At 40.5% G+C, this 25,747-nt stretch overlaps 3 protein-coding genes across 3 annotated transcripts; all 3 read left to right on the plus strand.

Annotated features, from left to right (window-relative positions):
- Window positions 1-241: 241 nt before the first annotated feature.
- HBE1 (hemoglobin subunit epsilon 1) lies at window positions 242-2,058 on the plus strand. The gene is made up of 3 exons (XM_069553426.1): window positions 242-512; window positions 631-853; window positions 1,804-2,058. Exons 1-3 carry the CDS (start codon window positions 421-423, stop codon window positions 1,930-1,932), a joined length of 444 nt encoding a protein of 147 aa, XP_069409527.1. The 5' UTR covers window positions 242-420; the 3' UTR covers window positions 1,933-2,058.
- Window positions 2,059-11,298: 9,240 nt separating this feature from the next.
- On the plus strand, window positions 11,299-12,807 carry LOC138420004 (hemoglobin subunit epsilon-2). Its single transcript, XM_069552969.1, has 3 exons — window positions 11,299-11,390; window positions 11,515-11,737; window positions 12,593-12,807. The coding sequence occupies exons 1-3, from the start codon at window positions 11,299-11,301 to the stop codon at window positions 12,719-12,721; spliced, it is 444 nt and encodes a 147-aa protein (XP_069409070.1). The 3' UTR covers window positions 12,722-12,807.
- Window positions 12,808-16,646: 3,839 nt separating this feature from the next.
- LOC138420301 (hemoglobin subunit beta-like) lies at window positions 16,647-19,168 on the plus strand. Its single transcript, XM_069553425.1, has 3 exons — window positions 16,647-16,807; window positions 16,937-17,159; window positions 17,750-19,168. Exons 1-3 carry the CDS (start codon window positions 16,716-16,718, stop codon window positions 17,876-17,878), a joined length of 444 nt encoding a protein of 147 aa, XP_069409526.1. The 5' UTR covers window positions 16,647-16,715; the 3' UTR covers window positions 17,879-19,168.
- Window positions 19,169-25,747: the final 6,579 nt, after the last annotated feature.

Below are 25,747 nucleotides of genomic sequence, written 5' to 3' on the forward strand. Positions count from 1 at the left end.
TGGTTTGAATAGAACTCCTTCCTTGCCTGGTGCTTAGCTACACTCCAAGGATCATTCTGGAAGAAGGAGAATGGGAGAGATGGATGCCATCGTGGAGGATGACATGAGAAGAGCTGAGGGGGAAATGGGGTATGAGTGGAAAATTGTGCTGAGGATGGTGGAGTAGCTAACAAAGGAAGGATGCCTCAAGAACAAACATGTTATCACATACTCAATATACATCTTCCTTGCTGACCATCAGCTGACCTGACTCCACCCCTGAGGGACACAGCCTAACCTTGGCCAATGACTTCAAAGGACAAGGGGGAGCAAGGGGGCAGAAGTTCAGCAGTAAAGAATAAAAGGCCACAGCATCCAGCAACCACACAGACTTGCTTCTGATGCTTCTGTGATCACCTGTAAGCTCCAAGACTTGACATCATGGTGCATTTTACTGCTGAGGAGAAGGCTGCTATCACTGGCCTGTGGGGCAAAGTCAATGTGGAAGAGGCTGGAGGCGAGGCTCTGGGCAGGTAGGAAGTGGACTTCATAGGGGAGGGTGGTGAATATGAGCCTGGCAAATTGACCAGCAAATTCTTCAAAAATTTTTCAATTCGCTTATTTTCCATCTGCTGTGTTTTCACCTCATAGGCTCCTGGTCGTCTACCCCTGGACCCAGAGGTTCTTTGACAGTTTTGGCAACCTGTCCTCTGCCTCTGCCATAATGGGAAACCCCAAGGTCAAGGCCCATGGCAAGAAGGTGCTGACCTCCTTCGGAGAAGCTATTAAGAACTTGGATAACCTCAAAGGTGCCTTCGCTAAGCTGAGTGAGCTGCACTGTGACAAGTTGCACGTGGATCCTGAGAACTTCAGGGTGAGTTCCGGAAGTGTTCATGTGTCCGTTTTGCTTTTTTACTTTGGAATAACAATAATGGAAGTTGAGTCTTTAATTGGAAAGACTAGTAAAGATCTCAGAAATCATAAACTAGGTTTTAGGAGGACCGACTTCTAGTGGGCATACTGAGACCACCTTGATTCACGACTAGTGACCATAAAGAGCTACAAGCAGCCTTACAGCACATGCATGCTAAGTGCTTCAGGTGTCAGACTCTTTGTGACCCCATGGACTGTAGTCCATCAGGCTCCTCTGTACATGGGATTCTCCAGGTTCTTTATCACTAGCACCACAACACCACAATGAGCAGTGTTTAGTTTGCTTAAAATTTTTCAGGAACTTCTGTCAGAAATGGATGTATTTACCCCAGAAAATGTTTTAAAAAAAGAATATTTTTTCAAGAAGAAATAAAATATGGCTTTTGATAGATGAAGTCTGATCTCAAGAAAGGGGAAATATCTTATGTGATTCCTGATAATTAAAGTTTAGGAAGATATTTGGGAGAATAATTTTTAGGCAGATTGTCTCAAAGAAAGTTGACCAGTTTCTATTAAATTACCCATCAATATTGTTACTAAGTGGAGGCTTATAGCTGCATTGATTGGAGGATTGACTAAACTCTTTTTAAGAACCCATGCACCCTTGAAATCCTATGAATAGAATTAAAGATAGGGAGAGAGGTAAATAAAAATAGTGAAATAGGAGAAAGGCAGGGGATATAGGTAGACAAAATGTTGAATAGAGGGCTCATAGAATTTAAATCAACTGACGTACTAGCTCATCTGAGTTTATTGTGTAGATACAACCCACAGAGCAGTTTAAGATGTGGACTTAGGAGTGGGTGTAGGTACTAAGCCATTATTTTCTTCATTTATTTAGGAAACTTATACTTGGCATGCCTAATTGTCATTCTGTCTCTCACCCAACAGCTCCTGGGCAATGTGATTGTGATTATTCTGGCTACTCACTTTGGCAGAGAATTCACCCCTGACGTGCAGGCTGCCTGGCAGAAGCTGGTATCTGGTGTTGCCACTGCTCTGGCCCACAAATACCACTGAATCCTCTTCTCAATTCACCATTTTGTGTCCCCAGAACCTTCCTTTTGCCCATGGGGACTGGGGTTTGGCCTTGAGAACCCAGCTTCTGTTTAATAAAGTACATTCTATTCAGTGATCAAGAATCAACATTGTGTCTTCTCTGTCATTTAATCTCATGGTAAAGGAGAAATGGTTCATTAGCTGAAGACTGTGGAGAGACATAGGAAGAAATAAGAGTTTTTTTAGAAAGAAGTAAGTGAGGAACTCATCAGTGGAAGACAGACATTCTGGTAGGGTTCAGGATAATTGAGAGAAAGCTAAGGTGGGGAAAGAAGTTTTCTGTGGTTGGAAATGTTTATTTTAGTGGTTGGGGACTGACTGCCACAGGGCAGTGTAGCAAAAACTTACTGTATCATGCAAAAGTAGTAGTGGTGGAAGTAGAAGGCAGAAGTAGTAAGTGGTATCTGAGAAAAAAACAAGATAGATTTATGGTACATGTCAGAGAGTTTGCAGAAAAAAGTAAAAGTTTTGTAGGGATTCATCATCTAGACTCAGATTACTATTTCAGTTTGCTCTAATGTACATTTCGACTCAACTAAGTTGTCATATATCTTATGAGATTAAATTGGAGACAAGGAGATGAGTTGAGGGATGACTGAGAATTTTCAAAAAAATCTCCATGAACCAACAATAACGTACCCCTTTCTAAAGGATTTCACTGTCTCCATACAAAGCCAAGACTAATACACTTGAAATCATTCTGCATCATATTCTGATTGAATGTAATGTACAGAGTTAAGATAGTATATGAATTGGGGAAACAGGAGGATGACAAAGGCTTCACATAGGACATAAGATACTAACAAAGTCTTGAAAGGTTGTTGCTTAGCCATGAAAGACGCTGGGATTCTTGCCCTATGGAGAAGAGGAATTCAATCTGGGACCAGTGAAGAGGCTTGATTGCTCAGGCTTTTGTGTGATAAAGCTTATTAAAGTATAAAAGAGATAAAGAAAGCTTCTGACAAATCAGAAGGGGGCAGAAAGAGTGCCCCCCTGCTAGCCTTAAGCAGAATGTTGTATACCTATCAGCAAACTGTTAGAAAAAGTAGATGTCTCACAACTCAGAGTGGCACCAGACCCCTCACCCACAACATACATTTTGAGATAACATTGGCACCAGGTAAGTCATCCTGGGCCATAAAACAATTGCCATGAGTCTCAAAGAAAGGCAGGTTTCCAAGTAAATACATAGTTTCATTAACATAGATTAGGAGAACAATGTAGGAGTAAAACATACAGGTTTGTTGAGCCCTTATTGTTTCTGAGTCTTGAGTGGAATGGACTTGAAGAAAGACAGAACCTAGGGTAAGTACATAGTTCATTAACATAGCTTAAGAAAAATATTTCCATTAGAAAAACACATTGGTTAGCTCAAGGTTTGAGAAAAATTAAATTCAGATGGAGCCAGGTGTCATCATGGCAACATAGAATTTTAAAAGAAACCTCTTTTCAAGCTTGTATAGAGAAGGGGGAAAAAATAATCTAACACTTGTAGTTTGTTTCTTTCTGCAGCTTAAGAGAGAGAAAAAAAAATCTGACACTTGCAGACTGCTTCCTCCATTTGGAGACCCCTGGCCTTCCTGCCTGTTACCCTCGCAGTCTTGTAGTCTAAAATTAGCCAGCCAGGGCTTGGCAACATGCATGAAAATGGCTTTCTGGAAGTGGAAGAGAGAGATATAGATAGAGGATTAGGAAAGACTAGATAACATAAAGCTTTGAACATAAAAATAAAAAGTGTTACTATGATAGTAGCAAGAGTAAATAATAAGTATTCTAAGAACTTTAAATGACTCAAGGAATAGGATTTGGAGGGTGGAAGTAATCTGCTTAATTCACACAAAATGAGTTGAAAATTGCAGAGACTAGACATGGATACTAATTGAAGAGAACAGACATAATGGCTTCAATCCAAGAAAAGCAGTGTGTTAGTCTGTGTTTGACTTTTTGTGACCCTATGGACTGAAGAGGAACTAAAGAGCCTCTTGATGAAAGTGAAAGAGGAGAGTGAAAAAGTTGACTTAAAGCTCAACATTCAGAAAACTAAGATTATGGCATCTGGTCCCATCACTTCATGGCAAATAGATGGGGAAAAAGTGGAAACAATGTCAGACTTTATTTTGGGGGGCTCTAAAATCACTGCAGATGGTGATTGCAGCCATGAAATTAAAAGACGCTTACTCCTTGGAAGGAAAGTTATGACCAAACTAGATAGCATATTGAAAAGCAGAGATATTACTTTGCCAACAAAGGTTTGTCTAGTCAAGGCTATATTTTTCCAGTGGTCATGTAAGGCTGTGAGAGTTGGACTGTGAAGAAGGCTGAGTGCCGAAGAATTGATGCTTTGAACTGTGGTGTTGGAGAAGACTCTTGAGAGTCCCTTGGACTGCAAGGAGATCCAACCAGTCCATCCTAAAGGAGATCAGTCCTGAGTGTTCTTTGGAAGGACTGATGCTAAATCTGAAACTCCAGTACTTTGGCCACCTCATGTGAAGAGTTGACTCATTGGAAAAGACTTTGATGCTGGGAGGGATTGGGGGCATGAGGAGAAGGGGATGACAGAGGATGAGATGGCTGGATGGCATCACTGACTCAATGGACGTGAGTTTGGGTGAACTCTGGGAGTTGGTGATGGACAGGGAGCCCTGGCGTGCTGTGATTCATGGGGTTGCAAGAGTCGAACACGACTGAGCGACTGAACTGATGGACTGTAGTAGACCCAGCTCCTCTATCCATGGGATTTTCCTGGCAAAAATGCTGGAGCTGGTTGCCATTTCCTCCTCCAGGGGATCTTCCTGACCCAGTGATTGAACCTGTGTCTCTTGTTTGGCGGGCAGATTCTTTACCACTGAGCCACCAGGGAAGCCCTGGAAGAAGGTCAAGGAGGTCTGCAAAAAGTGAAGGATGAAGAAGGGAAGAGTGAAGAGGACGTGTTTTCTGATTGGCTAGGGTGGATGAGAAGGAAGGGGCTGGCAGAGATGAGAAAACTCACAGCCTGTTTCTAACAAGAAGAGGCCTGCAATGGCCTGGGGACTTCCTGTAAGAGAAGTAGTAACTGAATCATCCTTGAGGGAGTCACTGCCAGATTTCTCAGGGAATCATGAGCTCCAGGCTTTGAGTTAAACTGTTCTCTTGAGGATTGGCAAATTTAACTCTATGAGGCATTCATTTTATTGCTCCCACACATTAATTACAATATGTCCTGTGAATTATCTTCTAATTTGGCCTTTCATGTTTGCAATAGGGGCTTCCCCTGTGGCTCAACAGGTAAAGAATCCACCTGCAATGCAGGAGACCTGGGTTCAATCCCTGGGTTGGGAAGATCCCAGTAGGGCTAGGAGACCAGTGATTACATTGTTGCCTACTGTCAGCACACTGGTGTCTCTGTGCTCTGTTGCCTATTTATTGATTTGACTGCATTGAATCTCAATAATGGATGGGAGATCTTTGTTGCACCTCACAGGCTTAGTTGCCCTGTAGCATGTGGGATCCTAGTTCCCCAATCAGGGGATTGAACCCATGTCCCCTGCATTCTAAGGAGGATTCTTGTCCACAGGACCATCAAGGAAGTCCCCTATTGCCTTTTATTATGCTCCTAAGCAGAATAAAGAGAGGCTCTCCTTGGCACCAAATCTGTTCACCCAGTCAGTTAACAAATGAGAGCAATGTAGTTTTTTAAATCAATCAATCTCTTTTTCATCCTTCTTGCCTCTCAACTATTGTTCTGACTCTGAATAGCAAAGGGTCAGGGATGGTGATGATGAAGGAGCAGGCAAAAGATACATTCTTCATTCCTTAATGATGTAGGTTCAGATCTAGATCTCACAAGTTCAAGACAATTTAACTGAAAACAAAAGCATATAATTTACACACACACATATGTGCATATATTCAGGTCTAGAGGACTCAAATGTTTAATAGATGAAAAGATGTCTAATTATTGCTGATAGACCATAAAAGCTAGCTGAGAAAAATAATGTGATAAAACAATTATCTGATAATATTAATCTAAGAGTCAGAGGGCTTAAAGATTGTCATTACCAGGTTTAAAATCCTATAATGGCTTCTTACTCCCTATCACTTAAGAGAAGTTCTAAGTTATTAGGTTTATGCTTTCTCTGCAACAATATTTTCTGCCACTCTCACTTTTACTATTTATATGTCAACCACACAAGCCCATCACTCATATCTCTAGCATATCAGATGTTTGTTTTATGTTCCTTAGAGATTTGGATCCACTATCTCAACTTTTGGGACCTCTGTCCTAATACTCTCCACTGACCGATTCCTTCTTTTCATTCTGGGCTGCCTCAACTATGACCATCTTAGAGAGACTTATTCCTGACATAATTGTGTCCCTCTCCTATTATGGCCAGATATTAATTTCCTTCACAGCAAATGATAATAGCTCAAATTATTTGTTGATGGGTTTACTTGTTCATTTTCTCTATCTTCCATCTGAAAATTAGATAAAGAAGAAAGTTTTCTTCTTTGTCTATCTCCAGTACATAGAACAATTATAACACAAAGTCATTCAACCAATAGTTATTGAATGAATATTTGAAGACCCATGGGAATGAAAGCTTGAAAAAACATAGTTAATTTTATTTAATGTAAGAAACATAGTGTTTGATCAGCTTTCCTGAGATGGAATGTGTTTCTCAGAGTACAATCAAAGACCCTTGCCTGGCCTTTCCCCAGTGTTGTCATTTATACTAATGGGGAGCCAGCCCTAACACCTAAGAATCTGCAGCTTTAGTTTGAATTTGAGCATCTTACTAACTGTACAATTTGAGATGCATCACTTAATACCTTAAGCTCTCATTCACTGATCATGTTTATCAAAATCAATTTTGTGAGAATTAAATACATTAATATACTTCACATCTTTAGTTCACTAATTGGAACATAAGCTCTCTATCTCTTTCTCTAAAAATAATTGACATTATCTATAACTTCTATCTTTTAGTGGTACTATTTATGTTATCTATAAACTCTATCTGCATTATATATGTATATGTATTCATAAATATATATGATCTTTTTTTTCTAGTGATAATGCTTTTTAAAAAATAATTTAGCTATAAAGATAGTTATTATTATTAAAACTGATTGAGCTTTGGTGAAAATAAAAGATTGTTTTGTGAGGAAATGGAAAATTCAATGCTTAAATTTGAGGAATCGGCAAGACAGGTCTAGAGGAAAGAGAAGAGATGAGTCCAAAAACAGAGGGATGATAAGGAAAGAAGGATAGCTGTGGGAGGTGAAACATTTGGAAATATTGAGGTTGAAAGGAAAGAAACTCCAGAAGACTGAGCTAAGCCCAAGAGGTAATGCACTGGGGCCTAAAGACTGCTTTCAAAAGGCTAGAGAGGTTTGTTTGGACTCTATTGACTTTTAGAAGAAACCTATATAGAGATGAGGAAATTGTCTACTGGAAAGTATAATTGTATGAAAGGAACTGTACCTTTACTTGTTATTTTTCACTTCTTCTCCTGGAGGCAGAAAAAAAATGCAAAGGAGAAATGTTGATGTAGCATATGCTGGCTCTGTATTAAGGAAAGAACCTGCTGCTGCTGCTGCTGCCAAGTCACTTCAGTCGTGTCTGACTCTGTGTGACCCCATAGACGGCAGCCCACCAGGCTCCCCCATCCCTGGGATTCTCTAGGAAAGAACACTGGAGTGGGTTGCCATTTCCTTCTCCAATGCATGAAAGTGAAAAGTGAAAGTGAAGTCGCTCAGTCCTGTCTGACTCTTAGTGACCCTGTGGACTGAAGCCTACCAGGCTCCTCCATCCATGGGATTTTCTAGGCAAGAGTACTGGAGTGGGGTGCTGTTGCCTTCTCCGAAGGAAAGAACCTAGAGTTCACAAATACATTGCTAAGGCTCTTCATACTTAGGGCTTCCCTGTGGCTCAGATGGTAAAAAATCCGCTTTCAATGAGGGAGACCTGGGTTCCATCCCTAGGTTGGGAAGATCCCCTGAAGGACAGCCTGGCAACCCACTTTAATATTCTTGCCTGGAGAATCCCCATGGAGGGAGGAGCCTGGCAGGCTACAGTCTATGGGATCATTCTGTACTTGAATCTTGTACAGAATTGTTTCTAGACAGCCATTTCAAGTTTGCATCCTATAAATTCAGAAGTGGGATGAAGTGTCTCGGAGGGAGGACGACAGCTAGAACACGTGGACTGGAGTGAGTACAATAATAAAGCTGTGAGTGTTTATTTTTAAGCCCACAAAATATGACGTTGATGGTGCTAGGAAGATAAGGGGAGGGAAATCATGGTCAAGTCCTAGTCTAGCAAGGGGAACAAACTAGCTGTGCTTAAGGACAAGGCAGGCCCCAGGCTTTGTGGGAAGTTGATATGACTCAGTTCTAAATGAAAGCAGAGAGGCCAGCCTGCAACTCTCTGCTCACTGTGCACATCTGTTATCTCTCTCTACCTTCACAGCTCCTGGAAATTGTGCTAGTGATTGTCTGGCAAGCCATTTTGATACAGAATTAACCCCTAAGTCCAGGCTGCCTGGAAGACGATGGTGACTGGACTGGCAAACACCCTCACCCACAAGGTGAGAGCCTTGTCTCGCTGAGGGCCCTGCCCAGTGGTAGAGTGTCACCAAGGAACAGCTTTATTGTTCTAATAATAATAATAGCAACAACAATAGTATCAGTAGCAGTAACGCTCTGCTAAGAGTTCTGTATTGTCCTCAGGTCTGCTTCTCTTATGTGCTCTTAAATATGTGAAAACCTTAGGGATTCTATGTTGAACCGTATTTGGGGGGTTGGGGGGCTCACCATTCAATTTTTTCATGAAGTAGAGATTCCTGCAGGAAAATTAAAAACAGAGCACCAAAGGGATGTGGTTGGGACATACACTTGGGAGAAACATATAGTCATGAGTTATTCCAGTTAAAGATATGGGAGCATTCTGGTAGGAGGGGAAAGGTGTCAGGGGACAAGAACTCCTTAGGACCAGACAATTAAGTGGGTCTGAAAATAGACTTTAGTGAAGGCAAAGGTTCTGGATGTAGGTAGAGTACCAAAGTGGAAGTTATTTACAGGAAAATTAGTCCAGGTATTAAGATGGCAACATTCAGCCAAGGATGTCATTCCATTCTAAGAACACATTTTCTAAAAGCAACTGGTTTGTCACAGCCCTTGTAAGAGGAGACTCAGGATGGGAGGGGTTGAGGTCAGAGCAGGGGATACCTCTTTTCAAAGTCAACTTCAAAGAACTGGGCCCTGGGTTTTACTAAGGAACTGTCTGGTTAAAGTGAAGAGAGCGCCTAGGAAGGTTAATTTTCTTTTCAGACTGGTTTTGTTTTCTTTTTTAAAATATTTATTTGTATTTATTGATTTATTTGGCTCTGCCAGGTCTTAGTTGCAGCAGGAGAGATCTTCAATCTTCTTTACACCATGCAGGACACCATGCAGGAACTTTAAATGTGACATGTAGGATCTAGTGTCACAATACTCCTGGCGCACAAGACACAATACTCCTGGGGCCCCTGCATTGGTTGTTGTGAGTCTTAGCCACTGGACCACCAGGGAGGGAATGTTATATTGATTGTTGCCATGAGGAGACACACATGTGCAGATTGGCTACAGCATTTCAAGGAAGAGAGGCCATAAACTCCTCAGAGAGAGGGACTGTCTAAAAAGGGTGAGAGAAAAACAGGAGTTAGAGGTAAGTTCCAGAATCATTGCCTGCTTTGCTACAAAGATGAGCAGTTATTCCCCTACATTCAGAGCTGCAGAAGCCCCTGAGTCTGGGGCCTTGCACGGGGCACATACTCTGCTGAAGATGGGCGTTAGGGCCAAGATGGAGAGTACCCAGAGCCAACCCTGCAGGCCAGACCCCAGCTGAGTGTGAGTGGGATTCCTGACATGGTCATAATTTGCTCTTCTGTTTTTTTATTTCTCTGACCTATTTTCTTGAAGCAAATCCTTTTGACAGTAATCCAACTAGTTTCTTTATATCTCTGTACCAAAGTGCTCACATAAATCAGTGCTCACAGATCCAGTCTGTCATGGTAAACCAGCTTCCAGAAACAGCAATCCTTACCCACATTTTACATTTAGGTGGTTTCCAGGCTAAATAGATAAAAGTGTCTCACTGTATCAAACAGAAAGGATTTACTTTCTAATAGTACAAATTCAACTATTAATATAATACCGTGGGTTGAACTCTAAATTTTAGAGTACCTCTGTAAACACACAAGAAATGAAAAATGTTTTTATATTTTATGTATATATATATTTGAAAGAGTGATCTCAGGGAGAAACAACTCAGTTTTCTGGAGGTCAAAACGTGGAAAAAACAAGTTCTGAAATAAAATGAATCATTCTGTCTCCCACCAGAAATGTACCTTTTCTAGTCTTGTAAATGCTTATGTGGATGTGTGAGAACAAAGTACCTTAGATCACAGTGGCAGTGGTGTGTGGAGTACTGTCAGTGAAGGTTGCCTTTGAACGATTAGATGTGAAGAAAAGTCACACTCAGCCAGGAACGTGGACCCAGCACATGAGACGACTCAGTTCATCCAGAGCCATTGCCAAGAATTCTAATAGTCTCTTCACTAAACACAGAAGCACCTATTTTCCCAACATTCAGTAGTGCATTCTCTGATAGGAACACACAGATGCATGTACTTGTCAGAGACACTTTCCATATAACCAGAGTGAAAGGAATTATTCAAACAAGGGCACATAATGCTGACAGAACTCAACAGCAAAGGGGGTGATGTTCAGCTCTTCTCTACATTACCCAGGTCTTACCTATCTGTTTTCCAAATTGATGCTGGATTGGGATCAATTTTACTTGGTTACAAGAACAACAAAATATGAGCCCCATATAAGCTTTAGAAGCATTGATAACCCAAGAAGAGCTGTGGCTTCTCCTATTAATATACCCTGGCTGAACAGCAGAACTATGTCTTGTAAACACCTGACACAATGCTCAACAGAGTTCTAAAAGTTGTTCATCCTAATTCTAGTTATGCTTCGTGGTCAGCCTACTGGTCACTTCAGGAATAGCGGTAGGGACTTTGAGATATGAATTGCACAGCAGAGGCTAGGGGAGAACACAGCGGAATAGCCCTGACAGAGCCACTGACACTATCAGAGACACAAATGTCCATCTTGCTGACCCTCCCTTGCCCAAGTCCCACCCCTGGCGGTGGCCCCCTACCTTTGACCAATAGTCTCATTTTATTGGGAGAAGGAAGGGCCTGGGGACAGCAGATGAGGAATAAAAGGCCACACAGAGAAGCTGCGGCACAGACTTGCTTCTGGCCCATTAGGATCACCAGTAAGCTCCCAGACACCATGGTGCATTTTACTACTGAGGAGAAGGCGGCTGTTGCTAGTCTGTGGGCCAAGGTGAATGTGGAGGTGGTTGGCCGTGACAGCTTGGCAAGGTAAGCCCTGGGCACAGGTAGGACAGGAACAGAAGGGCAGAAAGTGTTCCAGAAAAGAGGGACTCTTTAGGTTTCTTACATACTCTGACATCTCATCTGTTCTGTGACTATGATCATCCCATAGGCTCCTGATCGTCTACCCATGGACCCAGAGGTTCTTTGACAGTTTTGGTAACTTATGCTCTGAGTCTGCCATAATGGGTAACCCCAAGGTCAAGGCCCATGGCAGGAAGGTGCTGAACTCCTTTGGAAATGCCATTAAGCACATGGATGACCTCAAGGGCACCTTTGCAGATCTAAGTGAGCTGCACTGTGACAAGTTGCACGTGGATCCTGAGAACTTCAGGGTGAGTTCTGGGCATGCCTGTGCTTTGTTCTTTCATCCAGGTTTCTGTGCTGCGGTTACAGTAGAAAACGTAAACTTAAGTCTCAAGCTATCAAAATATTTTTTGGAGGTAATATTTCAGAAAAAGGCTTGATTTTGATAGGTTGTTCCAGAAGTCAAAGGTAAAACCAAGTAATTACTCTGTGACCAGTGGAAGCCACTGGCCATCTGATAATTCTGGGAAAAAAAAAAAAAGGAAAACAACTAAATGTTGTGAAGAACACTAACCAAACTTGAGCTATATGTTTTGGCCTGGAGAATACAAACTGAGCCAAGGAAAAGAATATCTTTCCTTTGATAACTGAAATTTTCTATGAAAGTTGATGAATACACTTCTGCAAGGTTTTTGAGTTTTGAATCAGGACTAAACAGAACAACATAAGAGCAACTTTTCAGGCTTTGGGCTTCCTCCTCTCATCTCCAGCAATGAAGAAATGTTCTGTACAAGGTTCTGGATTCTTTGTCAAGTGGGTGCCCAAACAATCTGAATGTATGTAATATCTGAAGACAAAATAAGCATATCAAGTCCGCTTTGAGCACTCTAATCTTACTTTAAAAAAAAGGAGAGAAGCAATCCACAGCAATGCTCGGGGTTGGACATTGACAGAGAAAATGGGAGAAGGATGTAACACAGTGGGGGTTCAGGCTGGGAGTCACTGAAGCCAATGCCAGGTCTCTAATGGTGCACTTTTGTGGGAACATGGCCATGAAAGCTGCTCACCCTCTTACGAAGAAGGAACCGGATGTTGTATCTGTTTGTTAGAAGGGCAGCCTGAGACCTTCTCTTCATTATGTACTGTCTTCTTTTTATTCCCAGCTCCTAGGAAACATGATATTGATTGTCTTGGCAACGCACTTCAGCAAGGAATTTACCCCACAGGTGCAGGCTGCCTGGCAGAAGCTGACCAATGCTGTGGCTAATGCTCTGGCCCACAAGTACCACTAGCTGCCTGGCCAACCACGTTGGTGCCTATCTGAGGGCCCAGTTTCCCATTATGCATCCCCTGAAGATAAGGGCAGAGAACCTTGACTCCAGACATAACTCCAATGTAATACAAATGAAATAAAAGTTATGGTCTATAATGAATGTCCTTGTATTTTCTCTTTGTTTTTATCTTTTATAAGTTGATTCATCTAAAATAAAACATTCTTATTGGCACTGGGAATATTGGGGACTGAGAGTTTGGGGAGGTTTTAGAAGGAACCCTAATAAGATTCTATAAGTGTGGCTTCAATGGGTAGTTAATCCTAGGAGGGGAAAGTAGACTCCAGAGATGGACAAAGTCTTTAGAAAAAGGAAAGAAATGGAGTCACTGTTGAGAGACTCAAAATGACTGTTAATAGTGAGTTCTTAGGACATAAAATAGGGTTACCTGTATAGTCTGTTATTTGTATTGATTCAGGATAAGAGCTCTTTTTGGACCTCTTTTATTTAATATGAGTCATATTTTTAGTAGTTATTAAGTGTAATGAAGATGGTACTTTTTAGACATTCAGTCAAGGGATCTGCTCTCAACATTTTCCGTACATCTTCAATGGTATTAATGCTATGTTACTTGGGAGCTCTGTGTCCTGGAATACCTTTTTAATTCTATGAAGGCTTTGGTAGAGATAATGGCTATTTATGAGGAAAAATGACAAATTCAAGATTCATCCTGTCAGGTCTAATTGACTGAGGAGAAATTGGAGAATCTTCTAGGGAGACCAGAAAAATCAGGAAAAGAAGCAATTGTTGCATACAAAAAGAACCAGTGAAGTTTCTTGCACAGAAGAGTGGCATAATGAATAGGATATTGTAGTGAAATTGATCCACGTGTATGTATAGACCCAACAAGGCAGAATCTACCCTGAATCTGGGCTTAAGTATTGGCTGTGATTATAATAAAGCGACTGATATAGGACTCAACTTGATAGGAGCAATGTAACTAAGGAAAAAAAAGTGCAAATAAAGGACCACTGTGGCAAAGATGCCTGAAGACTTGAAACAGTGAAATGAGAGTGGAGAAGTCATGGTTGACAGCCAGGTTCCCTGTCTGGTGAATAAGGGGAAATTTCTTGACAGAAGAAGAAAAAACCTAGGCATCTCTTGCTTGGAGCTGGTAATGGACATAGCCACCTTTGTAAAAATCTTTTCAAATTTCTGTACTGAAACCACTGGCATAAAGTGAAAAGCCAAAACTTCAGAATTAACAGATAAGGTCAAAGTATTGCTACAATGCCTTGAACCATTTAGTTAATATTTTTTAGAATTAATTTCCTTGTTTGTGAAGTGAGATAATGATCTCTCCCTCACAAATGATCCCTTCCTCCCCTACCTCTAAGGTTTCAAGGAGATGTTTGCAAAGTGTGTTGTCTGTTGTTTTACCAAGTTAGTGGTAGTGGTTTATAAGATGTACTATGATCTAGTTCTCTGTGCCCTGTTTCATTGTATATTCTTGGATTGATTGCTTTGTTTCTGAGCTTCATATCTAGATATCTAACTATTTAATATCCCATTTTGGGTTGCTCAAATGTGAATCAAATGTAGTATGTCCAAAACTGAACTCCTGATCATTTCCTAATTTATTTATAGTAGCTGAGCCTTCTTTTTGTGTTCCCCATCTTAATGACAATGGTACTCAAGCCTGAAAATAGAGATGGTGTTTCTTCTGTCCATGGAATTCTCCAGGCAGGAATACTGGAGTGGCTTGCCATTCCCTTCTCCAGGAGATCTTCTTGACCCAGGGACTGAAACCTGGTCTCTCACATTGCAGGCAGATTCTTTAATATCTGAGCCATGAGGGAAGCCTGATAACATCTTAATGACTATGAAATCATCAGTTGCTCAAGCCTGAAAACAGAGATGATAATTTTACTTTCCTATATCCACTATATTCCTATATCCATTTATACACTGATGCCACAATAATTTTTGAAGAATACAAATCAATCATGTCACTTCATTCCTTGAATTTTTCAATAATTTTACTTGACTTTCAGGTTAAAGGAAAAAATCTGTGACATAGTGTAAAAATCATTCATGGCATCTTCCTATCACAAAACATTCCCCCTTGTTATCTGAATCATAGTCACACTGTCCATCTTTCTATATATAAATCACATAATTTGAGTTATTGTCCCTGGTAATTTTTAATCAGCATTATTTTATACAATGAATCTGTATTACAGCACGTGATACAGATTCTTTTTATTGTTGTATAATCATTCATTCTTTTACTGTACCATACTTTATCTGTTCCACTAAATTAGGAACATTAAAGTTGCTACTGAATTGAGATTCTGATGCATGTTGATGCTATAAGCGTTCCTATACATGTCTTTGGATGCACACAAACATGCTTCTCAATTGCCAGGTCATAGGTATTACACATCTTCTGCTTCAGTAAGTGAAAGTGAAAGTCAAAGTCACTCAGTTGTGTCCAACTCTTTGCAACCCTATGGACTATACAGTACATGGAATTCTCCAGGCCAGAATACTGGAGTGAGTAGCCTTTTCCTTCTCCAGGGGATCTTCCCAACCCAGGGATAGAACCCTGGTTTCCTGTATTGCAAGCAGGATTTTTATTTTTATTTTTCCACCAGTTGAGCCATCAGGTAAGCCCAAGAATTCTGGAGCAGGTAGTCTCTCCCTTCTCCAGGAGATCTTCCCAACCCAGGAATCCAACTGGGGTCTCCTGCATTACAGATGGATTCTTTACCAGCTGAGATACCAGTGAAGGCCCTCTGATTCTGTAGACACCATCAAATACTTCAAAAATCAGTTATACTGTTTTACATTATCACTAGTAAAGTAGGAACAGTTTTCTTTATCTATAGCCTTGCAAACTTTGGAATTATCAAGCTCTTTTCTTTATATTCTTTTCCCTCTCTATTCCCTTCATTCCATTATTCTCCTTTCTGTAAAACCCTTCTTCCATCCAACCATCTTTCCTTCCTTCCTCCCTCCCTCCCTCCCTTTCTTTTTTTCTTCCTTCCTTCCTTCTTTCCAGGTTTGCTGGTAGTATATATTTGCATATCATTATAGTATTATTTGAATTGAGAAGAATGAAATTTGCTTTGAATTGTAATTCCTGGGTCCAATTCCACTTTTTCCCTGAAGATGCAGATGTAGAAATTTCTGCATTTGGTATTTTCCCAGAAATCCTGTCAGACTTTATCAGCCTGAATAAGATAAAACTTGCTTACAATTCCTCTGCATTTTATCTACAGTCATACCATAAATAGCAGATTTTTTCTTTATTTCTCATTAAATTGTTCCCATTTTCATCCATGCAACATAAGCCTATTTCAGTAGCTGCTAGAAAGACATTTATTATTTTTCATTAACTTAATGTACATCTATTTCAATGAAGGGATGGGGGAAACAGAATTTTGTGACCCAAAATTGGGTTGGGAAGATCCCCTGGAGAAGGGAAAGTATACAAGAGGAAAGAAAGCAAGTTAAATCTATGACAACATATTTATCAATTTCAACATCTTACAAATATTTCTAGAAAAAGAGTGAAGTTCTTTTGCTTTCTAGGTCTTAGTTTTCTTACCTATGAATTAAAATTTTTAAATTCATAGATAAACTGTAATTCATAGGTTTAAACTATAAGACCCATTGCATAACATCAGATTAAAATATTTATACATGAATGAGACTGGGGATGTATTTGTAGAAGCAATGCATGGAGGAAATGAAGAGAAGAGACAAGAATAGGGAGAGTAGAATTTCTGAGTCTAGTTATACTGGATCAGCCAATCACAGATGAAGGGAACTGAGGAACAAGAGTGCATCTTAACATTCCCCCAAACCAATGAACTTGTGTTGTGCCCTGGGCCAATCTGCTCTCAGAAGCAGACAGGGTAGGAGGCTGGGTGGGGCTCACAAGGAAAAGCAGGGCTCAAGCTGCTTACACTTTCTTTTGACACAACTTGCAACTACCCAAACAGATATCATGGTGCATCCAACTGTTGAGGAGAAAGATACTGTCATTGCTTTCTGGAGCTGGGTGAGGGTGGATGAAGTTGGTGCTGAAACACTAGGCAGGCAGCTATTCAGCTTACAAGGCAGGCTTGAGGAGAATGAATGGCAGTTGGGGTTGTGGGGACAGAGCTGTTGCCTGAGATTCTGGCAGGCGCTGACTCCCTCTGTTCTTATGCTGTTTCCACCCCTTAGGCTGCTGGTTGTCTACCCCTGGACTCGGAGGTTCTTTGAGTCCTTTGGGGACTTGTCCACTGCTGATGCTGTTATGAACAACCCTAAGGTGAAGGCCCATGGCAAGAAGGTGCTAGACTCCTTCACTAAAGGCCTGAAGCATCTCCACCGTCTCAAGCGTTTCTTTGCTGCACTGAGTGAGCTGCACTGTGAGAAGCTGCATGTGAACCCTGAGAATTTCAAGGTGAGTCTATAGGACCCTTAAAGTTTTCCTGTTTTTGGTGGTCAAACTCCCATCATGGGAGAGGGCTGAGCAGCAGGACGCAGTTCAGAATGGAGAAGAGGTATTCTGATTATATCACCATGAACTCCTCAGGACCATTTAGCTTCTTTTACCTTCTTTGTTCTCAGCCATCATTTCTTCTTATTCATTCTTGTTTTTCTCTGTTTGTTCTCTGCAGTATCTTTTTTATATTTAAGCATTTTGAGGGTTTGAGTGTTAAGACTTTCTTCTTTTAAGTCACTTAAAAATTTTGTCTCATGTTTTTCCCGTATCTCTTCCTTTCAAAGCAAGGAAGACAAAATGATGTATTGCTTCTTGAAATAGTTCAAAAGAATAAAAAATGATAAGTTATGAATTAAGACAGAAAGAAACATTTCTCAGTACAAATTCAGGCTGATATGGATGGCTTCACATCAGTAGTAACAACTACACTTCAGCCATCTTTCTCCTTATATTCTAGGAGCACAGCTTGGGATGAGACTGAAATACTCTAAGTACAAATTGGGTGCTTCTGCTAATTGTGTTCTTGTTTTTTTATCTCTACCACACAGCTCCTGGGCAACATACTGGTGATTACACTGGCTCGACACTTTGGCAAGGAATTCACCCCAGAGTTGCAAGCTGCCTGTCAGAAGGTGGTGGCTGTTGTGGTTAATGCCCTCACCGACAGATACTGTTAAGTTCCTGTCCTATTTCTTTTTTAAAAAAGAATATTTATTTTTAACTGATTGATGATTGGTTTCCAATACTGGTTTGATTACTATCATACATTAATATGAATCAACCATAGCTGTATATATTTCCCCTCCCTCCTGAATCTCCCTCCCACCTCTGACCCATTCCCACCCTTCTAGGTTATTTCAGAGCTCCCATTTGAATTCCTTGAGTGACGAACATTGTGATAGCTTATGTTGAATGGTGTCAGATTTGTGGCTTTCAGAGGAGACAGTTTTGATCCAGGGCCAGAGACAAGGCTTAATCACTCAGAGCTTTTGCGTGGCAGAAGCTTTATTATAGTGAAAAAGGGACAGAGAAACCTGCTGACATAGACATCAGAAAACCCACTTCCACAACGTACATTTTAAAATACCAGGATTAGTCAGAAGATTCTTAAGAAGGAGATGGCATCACCAACTCAATGGACATGAGTTTGAGTAAACTCCAGGAGTTGGTGATAGACAGGGAAATCTGGTGTGCTGAGTCCAGTTCAGTTCAGTCGCTCAGTCCAACTCTTTGCGACCCCATGAATTGCAGCATGCCAGGCCTTCTTGTCCATCACCAACTCCTGGAGTTCACTCAGACTCGCGTTCATCGAGTCAGTGATGCCATTCAGCCATCTCAGGGTCGCAAAGAGTCAGACTGAGCAACTGAACTGAACTGATGAAGGAGAACCATGTCCTCAAGCAATATACATTGTTGTTATACAACCATTACCACAAAGTTTAAGGAAAAACACACCCCTGAGCAAGATGAATTATTTTGCTGTGCAATCCTTAGCTCTGGGTTTAAAGACAGTTAATCTCAAAGATTGTTGTCATAACAACTCAGAGTTTAAGAAAAAAATGTCTCATGTGACTAAGACAAAATAATGTAGAAAAAAATAATTTGCCCTTTTCTCCTGGAGAACTCTGGAGAGTTCCAGATTCCCTATCAATCTACCTAAGAATTAACTGTCTCAACTGGAAAACCCTATTTCCCTAAAGTCGTCTATCTTTTAACAATTTAAATATTGTAAAGTCATTTTTTAGCTACAATGTTGTTTCTGTTGTTTTTTATGTTCTGGTTTTTAGGCCATAAGGCATGTGGCTCCCTGAACAGAAATCGAACTCATACCCTGCATTAGACTAAGCCTTAAACACTAGACTGTCAGGGAAGTCCCAGTATTTCCCCAGATTTTATCTTCTGAACTTGGGAAATAATCTCCACCCTCAACAATTTGACTTCTTCCTAATAAAGAACTTTCAGCTCAATTTCCTGCTTCATTTTACTCATTTGTGTTTTTTTCTTTCCTCTAAGGATATGGGAAAGTCCCTGAAGGTCTACAGATAGAGAGCCTTTGTGTCTTATACAGATAGAACAAGGGAAATGATAAAAGTAAGGGGACCACACAGTCAATAACGGATGACATTCCTGTCTCAAAGCATAAGAACTATAAGAAGGTTTAAAATATAGTGAGGATACTAGCATTACAGGGGCTCATGGGAAATGTCAAATCTAGACAGAAACTTCAGGATAACACTCTGATCCATATCCACCAATTACTCAAGAAATAATGTGCTCAATCAGAGACATAATGATTGCTCAAGAAACTGTTATTAACATTTCCTTTTTTCATTCATCTCTTGCCTGCGTGTTGTAGGCAACAACGCTATGTTACATTAGATGTTCCCATTCCAGTACATATCCTCCCTCTCCCACTTGCCCCAAAACACCTCCAAAATTAACCCCAACCTTCCATTTCAGGTAAGCTCAGTGCTCATATAACACTTGCTTGAATCTTATGACCCTGCCATCAGTGAAATTTCTCGTATTGCCTAAGGAAATCCTTCCAAACACTCCCACTCCACATTTTTCACATTTCTTCCTGTCTAGTATACATCATGACAAACGCTGGGCTGGAGGAAGCACAAGCTGGAATCCAGATTGCTGGAAGAAATATCAAAAACCTCAGATATGCAGATGACACCACCCTTATGCCAGAAAGTGAAGAAGAACTAAAAAGTCTCTTGATACCCCAATGTTCATCGCAGCACTGTTTATAATAGCCAGGACATGGAAACAACCTAGATGTCCATCAGCAGATGAATGGATAAGAAAGCTGTGGTACATATACACAATGGAGTATTACTCAGCCGTTAAAAAGAATTCATTTGAATCAGTTCTGATGAGATGGATGAAACTGGAGCCGATTATACAGAGTGAAGTAAGCCAGAAAGAAAAACACCAGTATACTAACACATATATATGGAATTTAGGAAGATGGCAATGACGACCCTGTATGCAAGACAGGGAAAGAGACACAGATGTGTATAACGGACTTTTGGACTCAGAGGGAGAGGGAGAGGGTGGGATGATTTGGGAGAATGACATTCTAACATGTATACTATCATGTAAGAATTGAATCGCCAGTCTATGTCTGACGCAGGATGCAGCATGCTTGGGGCTGGTGCATGGTGATGACCCAGAGAGATGTTATGGGGAGGGAGGTGGGAGGGGGGTTCATGTTTGGGAACACATGTAAGAATTAAAGATTTTAAAATTAAAAAAATAAAAAACTAAAAAAAAAAAGTGAAAGAGGAAAGTGAAAAAGATGGCTTAAAGCTCAACATTCAGAAAACGAAGATCATGGCATCTGGTCCCATCACTTCATGGCAAATAGATGGAGAAACAGTAGAAACAGTGGCTGACTTTATTTTTCTGAGCTCCAAAATCACTGCAGATGGTGATTGCAGCCACGAAATTAAAAGACGCTTACTCCTTGGAAGGAAAGTTGTGACCAACCTAGATAGCATATTAAAAAGCAGAGACATCACTTTGTCAACAAAGATCTGTCCAGTCAAGTCTATGGTTTTCCCAGTGGTCATGTATGGATGTGAGAGTTGGACTATAAAGAAAGCTGAGTGCTAAAAATTGATGCTTTTGAACTGTGGTGTTGGAGAAGACTCTTGAGAGTCCCTTGGACTGCAAGGATATCCAACCAGTCCATCCTAATGGAGACTAGTCCTGGGTGTTCATTGGAAGGACTGATGCTGAAGCTGAAACTCCAGTACTTTGGCCACCTGATGCGAAGAGCTGACTAATTGGAAAAGACCCTAATGCTGGGAAAGATTGAGAGCAGGAGTAGAAGGGGAAGACAGAGGATGAGATGGCTGGATGGCATCACCGACTCAATGGACATGGGTTTGAGTGGACTCCGGGAGCTGGTGACTGACAGGGAGGCTGGCGTGCTGCAGTTCATGGGGTCGCAAAGAGTTGGACAAGACTGAGTGAGTGAATTGATACTGAACTGAGCATACTCACCCTCTGTGCTGTGTAAGAGTTTTTGCCTGTTGTACTATTCTACAGGATTCCCGTGTCTTATACAGCAGATCCTCCATAGACAGTAAATGTATGTTTATTAAGTGAAGTAATCAATGAATGTACAATTATTTCTTGTGTCTAAATGCCTGGGAGTAGAGGACAATCTGAAAAATGTGGAGTTGCATAGTGTTCCTTTGGTGTTAGTGCTACAATATACAATGAGGAAGTACACAGAAAAGTAAATCACTGATTAGATATTTGCTTTTTGATTATTGGTAGTATAATATCTTTATAAATTTTTTAACTTTTCATTTTATACTGAGTATATCAAATTAAAACTATTGTGATAGCTTCAGGTGCACAACAAAGTGAATAAACCATTTATATACATGTTTCTATTCTTCTCCAAATTCCCTCCCATCCAGGCTGGCACATATCATTGATCAGACTTTCTTGTGCTATACAGTAAAACTTTGTTGGTTATCCATTTTAAATATAGCAGTGTGTACATGTCCATCCCAAACTCCCTAACTATCCCTTGTGAAATTATTTTTGTCATATGTAAAATTGACTTATAGAACCTTCTAACTTGCATGCATTTCTTTAAATCTATATCATGCTCCAGTTGATTAAATTTAGATTTGACTGCCTAAAAACAGAACATATTGCTTCCTTCTATAAAAAGATTTTTTAAATAATTTTATCTTACTACCAGGTATAGGCAGTGCATTACAGTTTACTGTTTCACCACTATATTTTGAATTGTCTGAACGTAAATAAGTTTTTAAATATTTATTTGTTTCTTCTCATGTTTTTATAAAAAGTGGGCACAGAAAATCCTTTACACCCCAACATGTTTGATAACCACAGGGTCACATCCCAGAAGCAGAGACATCTCAGGAAAATTTTTGGAAATTTCCTTTCACATTCCTGAGTACAGAAAAGTCATCATAAGAATTAGACACTAGGAGACAAAGAGATTTTCAAAAGATTTGAAAGAGGGTAAGAGAGACTGTGAGTTTCACAATCTGAACTTGGATAAAGTTTAAACGGTATTGTTGGTGTTGGTGTCTCCACGTTGGGAGTGAGGAGGAGGTCAAAGGATGAAAAGAAACTTGGCAGCTTGTTATATGTTTTCACTCCTTGTTAAAGAAGAACTTCAGTAAAAATTCTAAGAGTAAAATTAATTCCTTAATATTTGATTTTATTTGATAATTTACCCAATAGTTATTTCTAGTTCCTCCCTATCATGTTGCTTTATAGATCATGTTCAGTATGTGGTAATGCAGATGGGGTATGTGCGGAAGAAAGAAAGATGGAAAGAGACCAGAGTCAAGGAGAGAAAGACAGCAACAGAGGGAGATACAGAGAGTCAGAGAGAGAGCAAGGGAGCAAAAAAGGAAGGGCAGGGAAGGAGAGGATAGAGAAAGAAAGGGAGGACAGAAGGAGGGGAAGGAAGGAGAGGAAAGAGAGAGAAAGGGAGGGAAGAAGGAGGGGAGAAAGGAGAGGAGAGAGAGAGAAAGGGAGGGAAAATGGGGGAGGAAGGAGAGGAGAGAGAGAAAGGGAAGGAAGAGGGAGAAAGGAGAGGAGAGAGAGAGAAGGGAGGGAAGAAAGAGGGGAGAAAAGAGAGGAGAGAGAGAGAAAGGGAGAAAAGAAGGAGGGGAGAAAAGAGAGGAGAGAGAGAAAGGGAGGGAAAATGAGGGAGAAAGGAGAGGAGAGAGAGAGAAAGGGAGGGAAGAAGGAGGGGAGAAAGGAGAGGAGAAAGAGAAAGGGAGGGAAAATGGGGGAGAATGGAGAGGAGAGAGAGAAGGGAGGGAAGAAACGGGGAGGAGAAAGGAGAGGAGAGAAAGCAAGAAGTAAGTAATGTTGTGCATTGATTTCCATAATTGTTTTAAAATCAGCCAGTTGAATGTCATGGGAATTTAGGATGTTATTCTAGATTTTCCATCTCTTAAGCCTCAGAGAAAAGCCCTGAAAGTTGGCTTTGAGAATTAATGCCTTGTGTATTTGTCAAAGGTGCCCAGTCTGAAGCCAAGATTCTGCCTTTCCAGATATAGAGCTTCAAATTTTACTTGAGAAAGATTGCCCCTTTGTTCTTGATAAATCAATATCAAAGCCCACTTTTGAGGTAAATAAAAACTAATTCTGAATGAATTAAAATCTGAGCCCAGTGGGGGAAATATTAACATGGAATTGATAAAGAGACATTACAAATAGCTATGAAAAGAAGAGAAGCAAAAAGCAAAGGAGAAACAGAAAGATATATGCATCTGAATGCAGAGTTCCAAAGAATAGCAAGGAGTAATAAGAAAGCCTTCCTCAGCGATCAATGCAGAGAAATAGAGGAAAACAACAGAATGGGAAAGACTAGAGATCTCTGCAAGAAAATTAGAGATACCAAGGGAACATTTCATGCAAAGATGGGCTCGATAAAGGACAGAAACAGTATGGACCTAACAGAAGCAGAAGATATCAAGGAGAGGTGGCAAGAATACACAGAAGAACTGTACAAAAAAGATCTGCATGACCAAGATAATCACGATGGTGTGATCACTCACCTAGAGCCAGACATCCTGGAATGTGAAGTCAAGTGGGCCTTAGAAAGCATCACTACGAATAAAGCTAGAGGAAGTGATGGAACTCCAGTTGAACTATTTCAAATCCTGAAAAAAGATGCTGTGAAAATGCTGAACTCAATAAGCTAGCAAATTTGGAAAACTCAGCCATGGCCACAGGACTGGAAAGGGTCAGTTTTCATTCCAATCCCAAAGAAAGGCAATGCCAAAGAATGCTCAGACTACTGCACAATTGCACTCATCTCACATGCTAGTAAAGTAACACTCAAAATTCTCCAAGCCAGGCTTCAGCACTACGTGAACCGTGAACTCCCTGATGTTCAAGCTGGTTTTAGAAAAGGCAGAGGAACCAGAGATCAAATTGCCAACATCTGCTGGATCATGGAAAAAGCGAGAGAGTTCCAGAAAAACATCTATTTCTGCTTTATTGACTATGCCAAAGCCTTTGACTGTGTGGATCCCAATAAACTGTGGAAAATTCTGAAAGAGATGGGAATACCAGACCACCTAACCTGCCTCCTGAGAAACCTATATGCAGGTCAGGAAGCAACAGTTAGAACTGGACATGGAACAACAGACTGGTTCCAAATAGGAAAAGGAGTACGTTAAGGCTGTATATTGTCACCCTGCTTATTTAACTTCTATGCAGAGTAAATCATAAGAAACTCTGGGCTGGAAGAAGCAAAGGCTGGAATCAAGATTGCGGGAGAAATATCAATTACCTCACATATGCAGATGACACCACCCTTATGGCAGACAGTGAAGAGGAACTAAAAAGTCTCTTGATGAAAGTAAAAGAGAAGAATGAAAAAGTTGACTTAAAGCTCAACATTCAGAAAACGATCATGGCATTTGGTCCCATCACTTCAGGGGAAATTGATGGGGAAACAGTGGAAACAGTGTCAGACTTCATCTTTTTGGGCTCCAAAATCACTGCAGATGGTGACTGCAGCCATGAAATTAAGAGATGCTTACTCCTTGGAAGGAAAGTTATGACCAAGCTAAACAGCATACTGAAAAGCAGAGATATTACTTTGACAACAAAGGTCCATCTAGTCAAGGCTATGGTTTTTCCAGTTGTCATGTATGGATGTGAGAGTTGGACTGTGAAGAAAGCTGAGCACAAAAGAATTGATGCTTTTGAACTGTGGTGTTGGAGAAGACTCTTGAGAGTGCCTTGGACTGCAAGGAGATCCAACCAGTCCATTCTAAAGGTGATCAGTCCTGGGTGTTCATTGGATGGATTGATGATGAAGCTGAAACTCCAACACTTTGGCCACCTCATGTGAAGAGATGATTCATTGGAAAAGATTCTGATGCTGGGAGGGATTGGGGGCAGGAGGAGAAGGGGACGACAGAGGATAAGATGGCTGGATGGCATCACCGACTCAATGGACATGAGTTTGAGTAAACTCTGGGAGTTGGTGATGGACAGGGAGGCCTGGCATGCTGTGATTCATGGGGTTGCAAAGAGTCGGACATGACTGAGTGACTGTACTGAACTGAACTGAGGATATATTTTATCAAAATTATAGCTATATTGATTTTACTGTTTTTAGAAAGAAATTTGACCTTTATAAACATGAATTAAGCTATACCATTCCTAAACTATTCTGCTTATGACATCTGTTTCTATGAGTTCTGCTCTTTAAAAAACATTTACTTTTTTGTTGTTGTTGTTTTATTTTATTTTACTTTATTTTTGAAACAGTGCTAAAACTGAGGTAACTAAGATATTGTACATCTGGGGAAGAAGAGTAAATAATAACCACTTTATCTTGTAATAAATATTAATAGAAAATAACCAAAGAAAATAGCTGCTTTACCCAGAAAAATATAGATTAGATTGCTGAAATATTCTACTTTGATAAGTAAAAATTGCACAGCAGAGCATGTACAAAAGAATTCTAGCTGAGTGAAGATTTTGAACCAAACGATGAAAACACATATCTC

This window comes from Ovis canadensis, chromosome 15 (genome assembly GCF_042477335.2).
Source record: "Ovis canadensis isolate MfBH-ARS-UI-01 breed Bighorn chromosome 15, ARS-UI_OviCan_v2, whole genome shotgun sequence".
Lineage (NCBI taxonomy): Eukaryota > Metazoa > Chordata > Mammalia > Artiodactyla > Bovidae > Ovis > Ovis canadensis.

Bases quoted from the DNA above. Each gene is read 5' to 3' on its own strand.
- HBE1 (XM_069553426.1), top strand. From the start codon at position 421: ATGGTGCATTTTACTGCTGAGGAGAAGGCTGCTATCACTGGCCTGTGG. The intron at 513-630 runs GTAGGAAGTGGA...TTCACCTCATAG, and splicing joins GGAGGCGAGGCTCTGGGCAG to GCTCCTGGTCGTCTACCCCT. The intron at 854-1,803 runs GTGAGTTCCGGA...CTCACCCAACAG, and splicing joins TGGATCCTGAGAACTTCAGG to CTCCTGGGCAATGTGATTGT.
- LOC138420004 (XM_069552969.1), top strand. From the start codon at position 11,299: ATGGTGCATTTTACTACTGAGGAGAAGGCGGCTGTTGCTAGTCTGTGG. The intron at 11,391-11,514 runs GTAAGCCCTGGG...ATCATCCCATAG, and splicing joins GGCCGTGACAGCTTGGCAAG to GCTCCTGATCGTCTACCCAT. The intron at 11,738-12,592 runs GTGAGTTCTGGG...TTTTATTCCCAG, and splicing joins TGGATCCTGAGAACTTCAGG to CTCCTAGGAAACATGATATT.
- LOC138420301 (XM_069553425.1), top strand. From the start codon at position 16,716: ATGGTGCATCCAACTGTTGAGGAGAAAGATACTGTCATTGCTTTCTGG. The intron at 16,808-16,936 runs GCAGCTATTCAG...TCCACCCCTTAG, and splicing joins GGTGCTGAAACACTAGGCAG to GCTGCTGGTTGTCTACCCCT. The intron at 17,160-17,749 runs GTGAGTCTATAG...TCTACCACACAG, and splicing joins TGAACCCTGAGAATTTCAAG to CTCCTGGGCAACATACTGGT.